At 48.2% G+C, this 17,808-nt stretch overlaps 1 protein-coding gene across 2 annotated transcripts; it reads right to left on the bottom strand.

The window, feature by feature from the left end:
• Positions 1 to 5,943: 5,943 nt before the first annotated feature.
• Positions 5,944 to 16,831, bottom strand: LOC109771913 (pre-mRNA-processing factor 19). 2 transcript variants are annotated; one of them, XM_020330607.3, is made up of 18 exons: positions 16,587 to 16,831; positions 16,387 to 16,472; positions 16,236 to 16,307; positions 15,990 to 16,052; positions 15,422 to 15,508; positions 13,879 to 14,020; positions 13,678 to 13,796; positions 12,275 to 12,391; positions 11,958 to 12,053; positions 11,803 to 11,862; positions 8,339 to 8,413; positions 7,657 to 7,761; positions 7,462 to 7,578; positions 7,203 to 7,280; positions 7,029 to 7,125; positions 6,735 to 6,786; positions 6,494 to 6,564; positions 5,944 to 6,403 (listed from the first exon to the last, which is right to left on the bottom strand). In XM_020330607.3, the coding sequence occupies exons 1-18, from the start codon at positions 16,597 to 16,599 to the stop codon at positions 6,270 to 6,272; spliced, it is 1,584 nt and encodes a 527-aa protein (XP_020186196.1). In that variant the 5' UTR covers positions 16,600 to 16,831; the 3' UTR covers positions 5,944 to 6,269. The 2 variants fall into 2 exon arrangements, with proteins under 2 accessions (XP_020186196.1, XP_020186195.1); XM_020330606.3 differs by having other exon boundaries at positions 16,387 to 16,745.
• Between the last annotated feature and the right edge of the window lie 977 nt (positions 16,832 to 17,808).

Here is a 17,808-nt window from a genome sequence, read left to right as displayed (position 1 = left end):
AGCCGCATCGCGACGAAGCTCCAATGGAGTCCGTCTATGGTTATCGGCTCGAGCGTGACTAGGTTTGTCACGTCCGAATAGGTAGCCGTCGTCGCATGTCAAGGCGCGTCCTCGCAATCCGTAGATCGATCTTGTATGTTCTGCTCTTCTGTCCAGGTCTTGACGGAGGTCATATGTATAGCCCCGAGCTGTCTTATCCCTGCCTTTACGGCGGGGTGGGACAGTCTAGTTTTCGGCTCGGGTTGCCGTTTTATCCCGATCGCGCGGTGGCCGACCAGCAGTATTGCGTGATGCTGGTGCAGGGTTTGGCGCCTCATCGTCGAATTGAGGTAGTAATCTGCGCTTCGGGTAACTTTTGGCTGGGCATTTAAGGCCGTATTCCTCGGCTGTCAGGACATCGGTCCATCTGTCATTGAGCAGGTCTTGATCAGCTTGAAGCTGCTGCTGCTTCTTTTTTAGGCTCCTCGCAGTGGCTAATAGCTGAAGCTTAAAGCGTTCCTGCTCCAGAGGCTCCTCGGGCACGATGAAGTCTTCGTTGCCGAGGCTCACCTCCTCCTCGGAGGGCGGACGGTAACTACCGTCCTCCGAGTCTTCCTCTATGGCCTGTTCGTCAGGGCTGACATGCCCTGATTCCCGATTGTCCTGTTCGGCAGTTTGTTCATCGGGTTCTTCTGTGTCTTCGGCACCATCCGGAGTGTTGTCGTCTCCTGTGCCGGTGTTGTTGTTCCTGCTGCGGCGGGATTTAGAGCGGCGCTGCTGACGCCGGCGCTTTGGTTGTGTTTTAGGAGGGTCCTCCTTTGCTGGGTTTTCTTTGTCATCGCCGCTATTATTTTTCGGCGTATCCACCATGTATACGTCATATGAGGAGGTGGCCGTCCATCGTCCAGTGAACGGCGGGTTTTGGGCATCCTCGTCTCCGGCATCATCGTCCATACCGTCGATGTCTTCGGAGACATAGTCCAGCGTGTCGGTTAAGTCTTCGACAGTGGTTATGAAGTGGGTGGTGGGTGGGAAGCAAAGTTCTCCCCCATCATCGGCCTCCAGTTTGAACCAGACATAATTCGGCTACGAGTCCCCCGCCAGGGACAAATTCTTTAATGAGTTTAGCACATCGCCAAAGGGCGAGTGTTGGAAGATGTCTGCGGCGCCGAATTCGAAGATCGATAAACAATCAAGTTCGGCGTCCGCGGGCTCATATGGTTCGGAACTTATGACCGGAGACGAGTCCGGAGTTCCGGTAACGCAGATGTCCCCTGAATTTAGGTCCATGTGTGGCTCCAACGCCGCGGGATCCGTGGCCTCTGTGGCGGGGTTGAGCTTCCCGTCCTTGGATGGCGCAGTATGCTCCGGACCTAAGGCTGGAGCAGTTACAGGAGCTATCTCCTGAAAGCGGTCCGACGACAGATTTAGGTCATGTTCGTCGAAGTGACCGGGAGTGGTCGCCGCGGTCTCAAATCCGGCGAAGATCAAGTCTCCACGGATGTCCGCGACGTAGTTCAAGCTCCCAAATCTGACCTGATGGCCAGGGGCGTAGCTATCGATCTGCTCCAGATGGCCAAGCGAGTTAGCCCGCAGTGCGAAGCCGCCGAACACGAAGATCTGTCCGGGAAGGAAGGTTCCTCCTTGGACAGAGTCATTGTTGACGATTAAAGGGGCCATCGAAACCTTTTCGGGGACGGCACAGTGGAACTCTCAATGAAAGCACCAATGTCGGTGTCAAAACCGGCGGATCTCGGGTAGGGGGTCCCGAACTGTTCGTCTAAGGTCGATGGTAACAGGAGACAAGGGACACGATGTTTACCCAGGTTCGGGCCCTCTCTATGGAGGTAATACCCTACTTCCTGCTTGATTGATCTTGATGGATATGAGTATTACAAGAGTTGATCTACCACGAGATCGTAATGGCTAAACCCTAGAAATCTGACATGTATGACTATGGTAATGAGTATCTCTTTCCGGACTAAGTCCTCCGGTTTATATAGGCACCGGGAGGATCTAGGGTTGCACTAGGTCGGTTATAAAGAAAGGAATCTTTCATATCCAGTCGCCAAGCTTGCCTTCCACGCCTAGGAGAGTCCCATCCGGACACGGGTGCAGTCTTCGGTCTTCGTATCTTCACAACCCATCAGTCCGGCCCATGGCTAACAGGCCGGACGCCCGAGGACCCCTTAGTCCAGGACTCCCTCAGGGGCAGCGGGTGTGGAGGAAGGATGGCATTCGGACATACCAGCTTTAGGGAGGAGATCGAGGACATACTGACGTTGAGAGAGAAAAAGGCCGGAAGAGGATCGGGTCACGGCAATCCCAAGAAAATGGTGGAGAGAACCGAGGTCAGTCATGCAAAACTCATGACGGAGAGAGTGAATAATGTGGTTAAGAAAAGAGTTAGAAGAGGTGGTGAGCACAATATCATCGACATAGAGAAGTAGGTAGGCAGTTTGAGATTGGGAGTGGAGTATGAAGAGAGAAGAGTCCGAACAAGAGGGAAGGAAACCTAGAGTTTGAATAAAAGTGGCAAAGCGATGAAACCAAGCACGGAGCGCCTGTTTTAGACCGTACAGCGATTTGTTCAAACGGCAAACGTGATCAGGGAATGAGGGGTTAACGAAGCCAAGTGGTTGTCGACAAAAGCCAGTGTCGTTGAGAGAGCCGTGAAGGAAAGCGTTCTTGACATCTAACTGGTGAATAGGCCAGGAAGAAGAGATGGCAAGGCTGAGGACAACGCGAATCGTGCTTGGTTTAACCACGGGAGAGAACGTTTCATCGTAGTCAATGCCGGCTTGCTGAGAATCACCACGACAAACCCACCTAGCTTATAACGAGATAATGAGCCGTCAGAGTTAAACTTATGATGAAAGACCCATTTGCCGGAGACAACATTAGCACCATAGGGACGAGGAACAAGGGACCAGGTGTCGTTGAGAAGTAGAGCATCATACTCTTCCTTCATGGCGTGAAGCCAGTTGGGGTCGAGAAGCGCGGCTTTATAAGAAGAGGGGATTGGAGATAGTGGCGTGGATGAGGTGGTGAGGTTTAGGCGTTGAACTGGAAGACCGAAACCAGCCTTGCTACGCGTGCGCATGGTGTGGTCGTTTGTAGGAATGGGAACAGGGACAGCTGTTTTAGGCAATGGGCGCGGTGGTGGAGAAGTTGAAGAGCCAGAACTATGATCCGGCGGCGTGTGTGGAGAGGCAGCGGATGATGCATGCATGGGAGTGGAAGATGCATGATGCGGGGTTGGTGGTGTAGTGGCGGGCCCCGGAGAAGCTGCGGATGTGGCATGCAGTGGTGTGGACGGTGTAGTGGCGGGCCCCGGAGAAGCGGCGTCGGGATTGGCTGCAGGGGAATCGGGAAAGGAGGCGTGGGGTTCGGTGCAATGATTAGGAGAAAGAGAGGATGCGGATCCCGGAGAAGATGTGCACACGGGGGAATCTGGCACGGCTGTGCTGGTTGGCTGGGACAAGATTACGTGAACAGGGCCATGCAGGCCATGCACGTCGATCGGAGGGGAGCTGTGGCTGGTGTTTTTGGTGACAGAGAGTGGAGCGGAAAAATCTGGCGGGGAGTGGGAGGCGAAAGGGAAGACTGCTTCATCAAAAGTAACGTGGCGGGAGATGAGGACTCGACCGGTTTGCAAGTCAAGATAACGATGCCTTTGTGTGATTCCGAGTGGCCAAGGAAGACACAAGACAAAGATCGAGGGGAAAGTTTGTGAGGTGTTGTGGCGCTGAGGTTTGGGAATCAAAGACAGCCAAAGGTGCGTAGGCTATCATAGGGGGGTGATGCAAGGAAGAGAGATTCGTAGGGAGAAAATTTTGGGCATTTGGTAGTGGGACGAATGCTGAGTAGATAGGTTGCGTGTCAGAGTGCTTCGACCCAAAATTTGGGTGGCATGGATGCTTGGATGAGGAGAGCACGGAGAATGTCATTAATGGTACGAAGCGAGCGCTCGGCTTTCCCGTTTTGCGAGGATGTGTAGGGGCAAGAGAAGCGTGGAAGAATGCCATGGTGCAGAAAGAACTCGCGATTGCGAGTGTTGTCAAATTCGCGTCCGTTATCACATTGTAAGAAGCGGATGGGAAAAGAGAAGTGAGTATAGACGTAATTCTGAAAATTAACGAAAAGGCTATGAATTTCAGATTTGTTGCGAATAGGAAAGGTCCATATATAGTGAGAGTAGTCATCCACAAGTACAAGGTAGAAACACTAGGTATTGGAGAGGTCCATAGGTCACAATGCAACAACTCAAAAGGAAAAGTACTACTACTGATAGATGTGCCAAAGGGCAGGTGAACATGTTTGCCCATTTGACATGCTGAACACAGAACGCTGTCATGAGAATCTCGATCATGTGGAAGCTGGAATTCTTGAAGGAGCTTGGACGTGGTACTGATGTTGGGATGACTGAAGCGACGATGCCAGAGGGACACGGAAGCATGCATGGCGTGAGGTGTCGAAGAAGGTACGTCGCTGATGGTGTAGAGATCGCCGGAGCTATTGTACCGAGCTATCACCGCCTTGCTGTGGAGGTCCTTCACAGACAGACCAAACGGATCAAACTCCACAGAAACATGGTTATCGATTATAAAACGGCGAACAGAAATCAATTTTTTATGAGAGCAGGGGCTACCAGAACCTCGTGAAGGAGAAGTGGTGATCTAGAAGAGGGAAGAGTGGCAGAACCAACGCAAGACACGGGTACAATAGAGCCATCACCAATGGTGATGGATGGAAATAGAATAGATGGATGGAGAGAAGAAAGCGTACGACTAGATGCAAACATATGCGTAGATGCACCAGAATCAAACATCCATTCTGTACCTGTGTCCTGAGTGGTAAGCGAGTTCAGAGCCGCAATGAGAGCAGCTTGATCCCAGGTTGGTGGAGCTGAAGTCGAAGTAGAGGCAGCAGGGTGGTACGTCGATGAAGAAGGTTGCGCCGAGGGACCGCCCACCTCCCAGCTCAGAACTGGAGGAGCGCCATAGGGGTACATGGACGACGCTGTTGGTGCTGGAGTATACTGGTACACGGGCGCGTAGGCGGTGTAGGCGTGCGGCGGCGGCCGGGACCCGAGAAGGCCAGGGGCGCCGACAGAGGGGCGCATGCCGGGCGCCCAGACTCCACTGTAGGCGGGCGGCGCACCGTACGGTGAGGGTGCAGCCCAGTCCATGGATCAGTGGGGGGACGCCATGTGGAAGAAATCGGCGAGGAAGACGTCGCAGGCGGCAGAGGTGCGGAAGATGCCGCGGGCGCCGACGGTGGAGGCGCAGAGGAAGACGAGCCCTGCTTCGGTGGACGGTAAACTGGGTTCTTACCCTTGTAGTTGGGGCTGGGGCGCCATCCTGGCGGCGGTTGTGCGGCGGGCGGCGCCGGCGAAGGGGCCACCGGTGGTGGAGCGGAGCGCGGCGTGGTGTGGAAGAGGCGCGGGGCTCCAGTCTTGCGGGCCTGAGTCTGCTCCTCGAGCTGCAGCATCGAACGAGCCTCGGACAGGGTCGGCAGAGGGCGGAGGAGCGGAATCAGGGAGCCACCCATGAGTACGTGAAGAAGGGCACGATCAGCAACCGTTTCTATGAGTTCACGGAGTTCGTCGCCGATGGCCTTGATCTGCTGGCAAAAGACACCGACAGGGCGATCACCCTAGGTGACCGTGCGCAGCTCTGTGTTCAGGGCGGAGATGCGAGCGTCCCGATTACATATAGGAGGGCCACGCCCAACAGAACAGAATACGTGCGCCCAGTCGTGCGCAGATCGTGGGTAGACATGGTGGACCAAGTCTCCTGTCTAACACTAAGCCAGCTTTTTTAGAGAAATAATGTTCATCAAAGTGTCAGGTTTGATTAGTCAAAGTTAATGGTGCCACATGAAATAAAAGGTTAGCGCATACTTAGCTCTTGTAAAAGATTACTACGACGAAAGCCAATCGGTCAGTAAAGTTCTGTGAAATTCAGGCACAAGAAACATCTTTTAGTAGAAAGTGCATAATGCATGTTCTTTAAAATCTCATTAATTCATCAAATAACGGCCTCGGGTAAAAGAAACTTGCATGCCCGTGGCTCGAGCCCTTTGAGATTGTATTCCTCTTCAAAACAAATTATATCCTCATTAGAAAATTAGTGAAGCCTACAATACAATAATGTCTTTACATCGGCGGACGCCCACGCCATTGCTCCCTGAGGACCCTGCTTTTCCTCATACGCAACCCATCCATTCACTGCCAAAAGAGAGCACAGGGAGCATCAAACAAGTAAAACCAGGTACACTGCATTTCCTCACTCGGCCGATGGTTTTGCATCATCATCCATTTGATCATCTCCAGGAGGCCCAAATATCCTCAGGTTACGGTCCATAGAGCCGACGGCGATATATTTGGCATCAGTGCCAAACTTCGCAGAGGTCACTTTCCCTGTGAAGACACAATTCACAAGAATGAAGTTACTTCACCTCAACTCTACATGCATGCCCAACTTAATCAGGGCCAGGAAGGAGTGCAAACCTGTTCCTGACAAATCTGGCAAGGTCTTGATAAGATTCCATTCCGTCTTGACGTTGGCTACTTGGTAAACCCTGCAAAAGACAGATTGGAAATTGTAAATATTTAGTTTTACATTGTAACACACAACTGAAAGAAGGATGGATGTTTTTTTTTTGCAAGGAAGTCAATATATCATGTCTAGACCTATCAATAGATTCCCCTCCATAAGCAATGCCAAAATGCCAGGAAATCAAGAGCATACCTTATATCTGAACCAGCAACAGCAAGATAGGTACCGCTAAAATCAAATTCCACTGCAGAACAGAAGAGAAGGCATCAAGGCAACATAGAAATAGAATTGAACCGATAGCCATAAACTAAAAACATGCCTATCACAATCCAAGATAACTATGTAAATAACATGTCAACATGGAATTGTGATGAATCTAAGGAGTGACATACTAGCTGTAGCCATGCATATAGCAGTATTCACAACTTATATGCTCTAAAGTATACTACTGTATGGAGTACAGAAGTGACGTACAAAGTTCCTTACCAGAATTTGTCGGCGTATCCGAATCATATGGCGAGAAAGTCCTAAAATTTCTCAATTTCCTTAGATCCCAAAGCTTGACACCATCAAGAGCAGCAGTCTGCAAGGGGGTGGTGAAAATATCAGAATAACAATGACATCAACACTGTGCACATTGTTTTATGGTAACAAGCATACCGCCAGGAAGTAACCATTTTCAGAGAAGGACATAGCAGTGACAGGTCCAGCATGCCCCTCAAACTTTGCAACATTGGACTACAGACAAAAAGAATGTTCATTAGGAAATACTACCTCCGTCCCAAAATATAAGACGTTTTTGCAGTTCAAATTTGAACTGCAAAAACATTTTATATTTTGGGACGGGGGCAGTATATTTCAAGCACCGACATATGCATGACCATCTGAAATCATTCCTGAAAACAATTGCAATACCAACCTGAGTTTTCACATCCCAAATTTTGACAACAGCTTCAGTAGTTCCTGTTCCAAGGATAAGACCATCTGGGTGGAAAGACGCAGATGTATATCCCTCTTGTCCTGAAGCCTCGCCAACCTAATGAAAAATATTTTAGCATTGAATACACATGTATGCAAGTGCACACAATGATGATTGTAGTCTACGTGAGTGGACCTGTGAGAGGCAAGACCCAGTTGAAATATCATAGAAGCACCAAGTATTATCCTTGGCCGCGGTCACAAAGTACTTCTGAGTCGCATGCACAGTAACAGCTTCGACCTGAGATTTTTTTAAAATAAATAAAGAAAGGATGAGCTAAAAAACATATTTTGTTCACCATCAGGGACATTTTAAAAATATGAGTCCAAAATGATAAGAACAAAAGAAAATATTGTTAACAATGACCCGCAAAAAAGGGGCATTTTACATGTGACAGCAGAAAATGAATTGACTGTAATAGACTAACAGGTCAACAGCTAATGGTGCAATGAGCAAGAAAACTTGAAGAAAGGTATCTCATGTGTGAATTATTGTTTCAAGCATAGTGTGGCTACTGCCATCACAAAACATGTCACTGTAGAACTTTTGTCTCTTTTTTTATTGTCCATTGTTCCTCAACATGAGAAATAAATCAAAACAGAAAAATAGACCTTTGCTACTAGTATCAATTTTTCTAAATGTTATTGAATCTAATATGACACCAAGAATATAATATCAAAAAATGGAATGATGAATATGAATGTAATAAGAGTATCAGCAATCCTTAAACCATAATTCTGAAGACAGGAAATTATAAACTCAAGCATGTGTGATCTGCTTAGCAAAAGCAAGATCCACCTGAAGAGTAAACACTAACCTCAGCGGTATGATCTTTCAAAGTATGGATGCAACTATAGTTTCCCTCCTCACCCCCTTGCCAAATCCGAACAGTCTGCAGCATTTGCAAAAAGGTCAGCAATAACTTAAACTACCAAAATTGATATGCTCGTATAATTCAAACCCTCGGGCTCGTGCTAGAGGGCTCAAAAGAGTGATCAGGTTCTGTGTTTCTTATGAGTGCAACAAATGCAAAGCAGTCCATTTATATAGCAGGGCTGCAGGAGTAACATCAGCAGGTTCATAAAGACCATAGCAACTTTTCAACTTGCTATCTACAAGCGAGCATGTATGAAATATTACACGACTTAGTAGTTTACTGACCAGCATAAGCAGGCAGCAACACCTATATGTTAACAGAAGGTTTCTGGCATGAGCTAAAGCATTATATAAATTATTTCTAGATAGATGACCTCTCAAATCATGATTACAAGTATGGCACTAGTGCAATTGATCTCACCAGGTAGAAGGTGGTCGAGTTAGCGCGGCAATAGGGTTTTTACATATTTGAACGAGTCAGTTTAGATGGGTGTTGGTTGGGTCCAAATAGATGACTAAAAACTGCCTAGCTGTTTTGGATTGAGAGCCATGCCCAGCAGTCAGGTATGAAGTCGGTTCAGTTGGCCTAAATCAAAGCCTAACCGATCCAAACCCTAGCCGCCGCCCGCCGCTTCCGCCCCGCGCGCCGCCTCCGGGGCGGTCGGTCTCCATGACCGTCGCTGGGGGCCGCGCCGCCCGTACCTAGGGTTCGTCCGCCGGTCGTGTTGATCGGCTGCCCTAGAGTCTTTTTCCCGATTTTTTATCCGGGTTTTTCTCTCTCACGCCGGTCATCTTGATCGGCGTTTCTTTTTGGTTTTCCGATCTAAGATCGGTTTGCGTCGCCCGCCGCCGTTCGTCATCTACAACGCGTCTCTACTCCGACCTCGACAACAACGCCCGCCTTCACCCGGATCTGTTGCCGGCGCCCTCGAACGCACCGATACTTCAAGAAACTAGCGAATCGGTATCGGATACCGTATCCGATACCGATACTCCTCCGATACGCCCCCGATACGTATCCAAGGAGTATCCATTAATAAACGGTTTAAAACAATTCAGATACTTGAAGGATACTTTTTTAGTTTGTTTTGGATACGGCCCAGCCCATCTAAGAGACCACTCAGACCACTCAACCCAGCTTAGAGGCAGACAGCAACCCTAGTACCCCAATGCCCCCTTCCTTTCCCTCCCAGTTTTCTTTCCTCCCTCCCGAGCTCACACCAGGCGGCGGCTGGTGGCTGCGTACCTAGCAGCTACTCACCCAGGGCGGGCGGCAGCGGCGTCTAGCCAGCGACGAGCTGCTACTCCTCACCAACGCCTCTTCTCCTTTTTCCTGCCCAGCCAAGCTCATCCTCTCTTCTTTCTCCTCTGATCTGTGAAGATCTCATTTTTCTCATCTCCTCCAGATGGCTCCTCCTGCTGAACCTCCTACTGTACCTACAAATCTAAGGGCACCATTGTGGAGCCATGTTCAAATCATAGAGAAATCACCTGGAGGGGGCAACACTAAATGGAAATGTGACTACTGTGGTCATGAAGCTTTGAGTAGCTACTCTAGAGTTTCTGCTCATTTGCTAAAGAAGACAGGGAACCATGGAATCCATGCATGTAAAAAGGCCACGGTTGACATTCTGAATCCCTTTTTTTTTAAAAAAAATAGTAAAACGTATCCGTATTGGCACTTTTTCAAAATGACGAATTTACGTATCCGTATTGGCCCGATACTGATACCCGTATCCGTATATGTGCATTCGAGCCGGCGCCCCAGGTTCACGTGTGCAACGCGTGCTGTTGCGGTGGCCGGTTGCGCCGTCATTGACTGGCACGTCGTCCCACATGTGGGCATGGTGTAGCCGGCCGCTCGCGGCTGCTCATCAGGCCACGTCGATCTACACCGGTTGTGAATCATGCAACCTGTGCAAGTCTTGCTACTTGCATGTGGGCTGCATCACGTGCGGGTATGCTTGGGTGCATGCATGCATCCATGCACAAGGCCGGTTCCCGTCGGCTGCACCACTGCCTGCATCCCTGCGCGTCTCGTCGTTCGTCCGCGCCTTCTTGACCTTGCTTGTTGTGTTTTCGCTTTAATCAGCCATCTGCGCGCAGCTTCGCAAGTCTATGAAGATCATCATCGGGTATGAGCGTCTTCACCGATCGAGCAATGGGCTGCCGCTGTGTCGCCTCATAAGGCCGCAGCGTCATCGCCCCGTGGTACTCCTGCAACTGCATCAACCCGTGTGCTACCGCTGCGTCGCCCCTTCGGGCCGTAGTGCGCGGCCCGCGGTCAACTGCCGCCTCGAGGCCGTCCGCTTCAGGCAGTCTCCGTGGCTGCACCGACCCTCGCGCTGCCGCTGCGTCACCCTGGCGGGCCGTAGCGAGCATGGCACGCGGTTCTTGCCGTCGCCCCGTGGTTCTCTCCGCGCCTGCACCGACCCGCGCATTGCCGCTGCGTCGCCCCTTCGGGCCGTAGTGCCGCGGCCCGCGGTCCATCACCGCCCCGAGGCCGTCCGCTCAGGCCGTCCCAGTGGCTGCACCGACCCTCGCGCTGCCACTTCGTCACCCCATCGGGCCGTAGTGAGCGTGGCACGCGGTCCCTGCAACCGCCCTGAGGTCTTCCCCGCCGTCGCCCCGACCCACGCGCGGCCGCTGTGTCGCCCCTTCGGGCCGTAGCGTCGCGGCTCGCGGTCCACTTCGCCGTCCCCGCGCGTCGACTTCTACATGGTATGCGTCGCGCCGTCTCCTAGGCGCGGGAACGCCACCGTCCGCGCCAATCTTCGTCACGCTGTCGGGTTCTTCCTCGCCTACTTCAAGCACCGTCGCCGCGCTTCTGACCTAGCCACCGCCGCCTCCTCAGGCCGCCGCCGCCGCTCTTCTTCCCGGTCCACGGCGACTACCTTGACACCGGCTACCCCGACTCGACATCGACCACGGCGTTCTTAGCACAGCTACCTCGACCACGGGTACACCACCCACGCTCTCGGCTACATCGACAAACGACACAAAGGGCTACCGCCTTGCTTGAGCAACCTCATCGGTTTCCAGCTCAGTCTTAGATTGAGTTGGATCATTCTTGCAGTTTATATCAGAACATGAACATGTAGAACTATGAATTTACTGGCACTGGAACTAGAAACCTGGTGGTATTGGCAAATTTTTACCTACTTTGTTACCTCTGAACATGAGCAAACACAAGGTGCAAATAAGCAATCCATGCTGGTCAGGATAGATATTAAAAAGCAAAAAGGAAGGCCATTGTCTATCTCATACACAAATTAAATGTGTCCAAGCATTTAACTGCCACAAGCCCCATAATTACAACATGACAGAGTCGAGAAGCCAATAAAATCAGCATCTGATTGTTTTAACCATATTTGTGAGTAATTAGAGCATCAGAAAGTGGCATACCTTATCTGCTGATCCAGTTACCACGAGCTCATCCCGTGGAACAAATTTCAAAGTGGTTATCTGCCATCAGAAAGTTCACATGTTACAATTTAACTCCGACAAATATATTAAAAATAGTAAATTAAGGATGCATCAGAAGCACTTGGGGGAAAGACCTTCTTGGAGTGACCAGCAAGTGTACACAGGATTTGACCAGATGTCCTATCAAATAGCACTGCATTCGTATCAATACCCCCAGTTGCAACTATGTCCTGTTAATCCAGATTAAGAATCCAGTAAATGAATAACTCGATCACTTTGACATCAAAGTAAATGAACAAATCGACATTTGTGAAGTCCTGCTCAACATAATGCATCATATTGCCCGACACAAGTAAATGTATTAATATGATGGTGTGTACTTCAATTAATGTGTGACCTTATATACAGTTTAACCCAACACGATGAACACATAGCCAAATCATAATCTAACCTTTGACGGATGGATATCCATAGACAAAATGCCCGGCTTGTTTGTCTTGTGGAGTGGATGACTAGAGATCTGAGTATATCTCTCCAGTTCATCAATTGATGCCAAACTTGGTGGTACCTGAGAGAAGACAGATAGGATTGCTGACTCATTTCACCAACAAAGTCGTAACTATTTTTACAAAAGTGCATTCATACAAGATAAGGGAACATATTATGTGCAAATCCACATCTTTTGGAAAATACCAAGCCACACCAATCAATTGCATTTCAACAGGCAGATCTTCCACACACACCCTCACCCTCAACAGGCAGATCTTCCACACACACCCTCACCCTTTCTTAAAAGAACCCCCAGTCTCCTCTATTCCTCACTTCCCTGCCCTCTCTCTCTCTCTCACACACACACACACACTTTTTCTCCTCCTCCATCTTCCTCTCACAATCAGGCTGTCTGATGTTGATGCCAACATCCTCCTCAAATCATCCTGAATCAGAATCACTATCACTACCGGATGTGGATGCCAACACCCTTCTCTGAAGGTCCTCCGCCACAAGGTGGCCCTGGCACACTTCTCCCCTCAATTCGGCGGGGGGCTCCTCTACCCAGTGCCACCTCCTTGTGACTGACACCTACATGTGCACTCCTAAGGCGGCTTTGCTCCCCGCCGGAGCCAATGCTGCCGCAGCACCTCCGTTTATCTAATATTCTCTTACGTTTTATCTGGAAGCTTTGTTTGGATCCAAATGACGAAATAATGATCTTGATTACCAATTAGTTTCCTGATTCGTTGTGTCTGAAGCAAGTAACTTTGCTGTTTCAGATCCAAAATGTTCCACAATTCTTCACATTCAAACTGGGGCACAAAAAATCCCTTTGTTCAGAACGAACTTTTGCGGCCAGAGGGAATGAGCAATACAAAGGTTTCCATATTAGAAATGATGAAAAATATGCCAAGACGAGGTGTCAGATCTCAATAGCGCGTATGTGCTCTTCCTGTTCATCATATCCAAACCCTAGAACAAAATCAGATGCATAGTTCGGGATAGCTTATATGCCAAGTATGCCATGGAGTTCCGACTTTCTTTTGGGGAGGGGGGGCGGGGGGGGCAAATAGAACGTTTTGCTGTTTTCCATGAAAACTTGAAAGGTGTCTGTAATTTTATCAACCTTGAGTGGGGGGGGCATGGCTTCGCCACTGATCTTAAGGGCAGGAATGAAATTCAGATTTTCAATTTTAGGTCCCTTTTCACCTGTTACACTCCCGATAAGATAAAGCTACTCCCTGCATAATGCTAACACCGAACAAGCTAACTCTTTAGAGAGGTAATTGTTTTGAAAACAACCAACACACAATATACAGTTGTAAACTTATTTCTGTTGTGGCTATGCAGTGGGCTGCGTACCTGTCGTTTCTTACGCTGGGCAGAAAGCATGGTATTACACTCTGTTAGTTCATCGATCATGACAGGATTGATACCAGGGCGTATCTTCTTCCCATCAGGGCCAATTTCATCCTCCATTGCTGTATCCAACAAAGCTAAACTATGAGAAATTAAAAAATATATACCTAAGGATATACTTGCACAGCTTCAAGCAGTAGGAACCTCTTTTTCCATTGGAAACAACAGCTGCAGGTGCAACTCCTGCCATCGAAGCGGGAATCTGTCTCTCAGCTAGAGCCAAAAGTGCTCTAGACTCATCTCTTTCCTTCTTTAATCTGGCTATAACACGGCAGGCAGCATCATGCTGGAAGGGGCAAAAACAAACTAGTAAACAGAGAGCGGATGGGTAATGTTCTTTCATGCAAGACTATAACTGCGTTTGAACAAGTAACTATGAACATACAAGTCTGCTAGATTAAATCAAGCATTGAAAAAAATAGCTTGGCTTAATAAAGTTTGTGTAGATCAAACTTGACAACCCAGACAACCTCAATACACAGTTTCACAAATTTATGCTAAAAAAAACTAGAATGGCTTTACACAATATACTGAATACATGCCATTCCACCTTCCAATTTCCGTTCCTAAATAGTGCCATTCTACAATTCGAGATTTATTTGCACCATTTTTTATTTGCATACCTCTCCTTTCGGCTGTCAACAGTTCATTTATTAATCCAAACTAGAGGAACATACATTATCCCAAGAGCAATAAATGGAGTAATGAGGGGCTGGGCGAGGCTAATATGGTACTATATGTACACTTTATTATTATCCAAATCCTAGAATAAAATCTATTTAGGGATGGGTGGAGTATGAATGTTTTAATATTTATTCAAGTTAAGAAAACATAAATTGAAGAGTGCAGATCAATTTGACTACTGGTGCACAGGAGAAGAGAGGGTACAATGGTTAGAGCAGACAGATCCCAAGGTCATATTACAGTACAGATAATCATGATGACTAGTTGACTAAAGAGAGGGCAAAATTTGGTAATAACTGGTTACTTGTGAAGTTAAGACAGGTCAGCACATAAAGGCCAATAACATTTGACCACTTCGTCATATAAGATATTCAGATGTGCTAGTGCTACCCACATAAGCGGTCAACCATTTCTACCCACATAAGCACAACTACAAGCATAAAAGACCAGCTGTAAATAATTGTTAGCTTGTTTTCAGTTCTAAGAATGCAAAATACAACTTCATTTGAAGGCCCAGAACAAAACAAACTCATCGCATCAAAACTTTCAAAATAATTGAGTCTACATCAGTAATTAAAGCATTGGTTTGAAAAAACACCCTCTAAAATCATGTTCAGTTTGTGCATAACTCAAGTTAAGCTACAATTCCAGTATGAACAATTCTGAGACACGATTATATAATAAGAGCGAAGAAAGCAGGGCTCCAACAATGAATGATTCAACATTCTAGTGCATCTATCACCAGCCAATTGTAAAACGAGTGGAGTCACTCAAATGTTGAAAAACAATCCACAGCAGCCTAACTACGGACCTATAGGAAGCTCAGATTCTTCCAGCGGGACCTCGGCCCGCGAAAATTGATGGTCCATTTGCTATGAATTAACACAGACTGAGATTTCTAAGAAGAAAATAATTGCGTCCTTACTATTTGACTTGCACGGAAATTTCCTTAATATTTTTTGCGTGAATTGAGAAGAAATAATTGCATTGGTCAAACAAAGACCTGGTATAACGCATGACTAAGTTCTTGTCTTGCTGTGTGAAGCTGCTGCTCCAAAGCAAAATTAGAAAGCATAAGAGCATCCCACTCCTGCAAAATCAGAGAAAAACTAGTTCATGAGAGTATGGCAGGGGTCAGGGAAATAGTACCATAGTGCAGACTTCACCATCAAGGGAAATGTTATCAACAGAATTTAAGGATTATTATTCATATATTTCAGCAGTTATTAAATGTGATCATTCTGACTCTAGGACAAATATGAAAACGTAAAAAAAGGGTGGATCAACAAATATATAGCAGAGTTCCTGATTCCACATTAATATAACTGACAAGCAGGCAATTTTTCTAGCTTTAGCTTAGTGTAAGTTACATCTCTGTAGATGCTAAAGAATACACTTAAACAGCTCCACAGTGTTGCAGCTTGCAGGAAGCCCGGAACTGTTTATCGTTGACATTAGAAGCACACTACGAATTTACTGTGAGTGTTTGACCTATAATTATAACACGCTATAGTAAACTAACAAGACAACAATGATTATCAACAGTTTTAGATATTCAGAATTCCACTTACGTTTTGAAAGATTCCAAGGAGTCCGGGAATGCTTGCAGCCTGCAGAGGCCTGGGCCTCACGACCTGTGAATAATAGAGCTCATCAGTGGTTTTTTCAAAGATTGAATCCCCGAATATTTGAGGGGTGATGTGTCAAGTTACTTTTAGCTAATTAGTTTAGTGCCGCCACATAGGAGGATATGGCATAGGATAATCTACGGAAGCATGCAATTTCGAAAATTTATTAGCATTCCAGAGAGGCCTCACCTTGTTGGTCTTCACCAGCACGATGTCGTCCATGGAGAGTTCCTCCTTCGTAACTGGACACTTTCCATGGTCCTGGGCCACAGCAACCCACACAATCTTAGCGCAAACAGGATAAAGAAATACCAGGCGAGATCTAAGACGTACTACCGACCTCAATGTAGCGCTCGATGAGCCGCCGCTCAAAGAGGAGCCCCGACCTCTTTGATACCACCGGCTCATCCGGCACCTCGCCGGAGACTTCAGGCCCAAACGTAGAGGCCACGGAAGACGAATTAGCGCACGGGGAGACGGATCGGGTAGCTAGGGTTTTGAAGAAAATAAAGGATGGGGGGCTGAGGCAAAGGAGCTTACTTGCACAGATCATGGTGGCCGCGGCGAAGGTAGAGCCGGGAACAGCACGACGACGCGGGACCTCTCAGGTCGCAATCTCGCTGGCGGTGGCAGTGGCGGCGCGCCGGCGACAGGTGGACGAGGCGGCGGGGAACGAAGGTTGTAGCCGCTAGGGTTTTAATTCGAGTGGAGTGGGAAATTTTGTCTTCTCGGCGGGGAGGGAAATTACATGAGGAGGCTCGGCCTTCACGAAATCTTCATCCATGCCCTTGGACATGGGGGATTTCTTTGCTGTCGTTACTGGGCTTTCTTCGGATGGCCCAGGCCCAGCAAAACCCAAGAAAAGGTCTATTTTGAAACGACGCAAGAAGCTTTCGAATTCACTTAAATTACGAAAGTTGCCTCAAAAAAAAACTTAAATTACGAAAGTGTCCCAAAAAAAAACTTAAATTACGAAAAAATGTATAGAACCTTCCCTCTCTTTAGGTTTTAGCTTCTCCCGGGGCGATCTGCCGCCGCCTTGATCAATCCCTTGGTGCGTGAAGGGAGCTAGGGTTCGTCACAACGCTCGATCAGATCTATGTTGGGTTAGGGTTCCAGATATGGCATCGGGTGATTCGCCGACGGCAAGCGCTCCTGGCGCGAGCCCTGCTGGTGAACTAGAGAAGATGATGACGGAGCTCGGCCTCCGCGAGGAAGACCTGGATGATGTGGTCTCTGATGAGAAGGAGGCACCACCAGAATCAGCAAGGTGGATGGCCGTAGTGCGAGTTCATATGGACAAGCCTTACAGCCAGTTTTGGTTCTTCAAGAACATGCGGGCGGCTCGGGATCTAGCACATGACTGCAAGTTCCGCCCCCTGCAAGACAAGTTATACACCGTGCAAATCTTTTGTCTTGGTGATTGGGAATGGGTGATGCAAGATGGCCCCAGGAACTTTCGAGGGAATGCGATCATCCTCACGCCCTATGATGGAATCCCTCAATCCTCCATGGTGCTCTAGACATGTTGAACATATGGGCGCAGATCCATGACGTTCCAGAAAAGTATGCTCATCTTGTCGAAGCTCTATCAGGAAAGGTGAGAGAGGTGCTCTTTGCTGAAACCCAATCGCAGGACTTTGTTGGCAATTTCTACCGAGTTTGTATTAAATAAATGTCTTCAAGCCGCTCAAGAATGCAGTTTCAATGATCCGAGACACAAAATGCCAGATCTATCGGGTGAAGTATGAAAGACTCCCCG

Source organism: Aegilops tauschii, chromosome 1, assembly GCF_002575655.3.
Source record: "Aegilops tauschii subsp. strangulata cultivar AL8/78 chromosome 1, Aet v6.0, whole genome shotgun sequence".
Taxonomy (NCBI): Eukaryota; Viridiplantae; Streptophyta; class Magnoliopsida; order Poales; family Poaceae; genus Aegilops; species Aegilops tauschii.
This window is presented reverse-complemented; position numbering and strand designations above follow the sequence as displayed.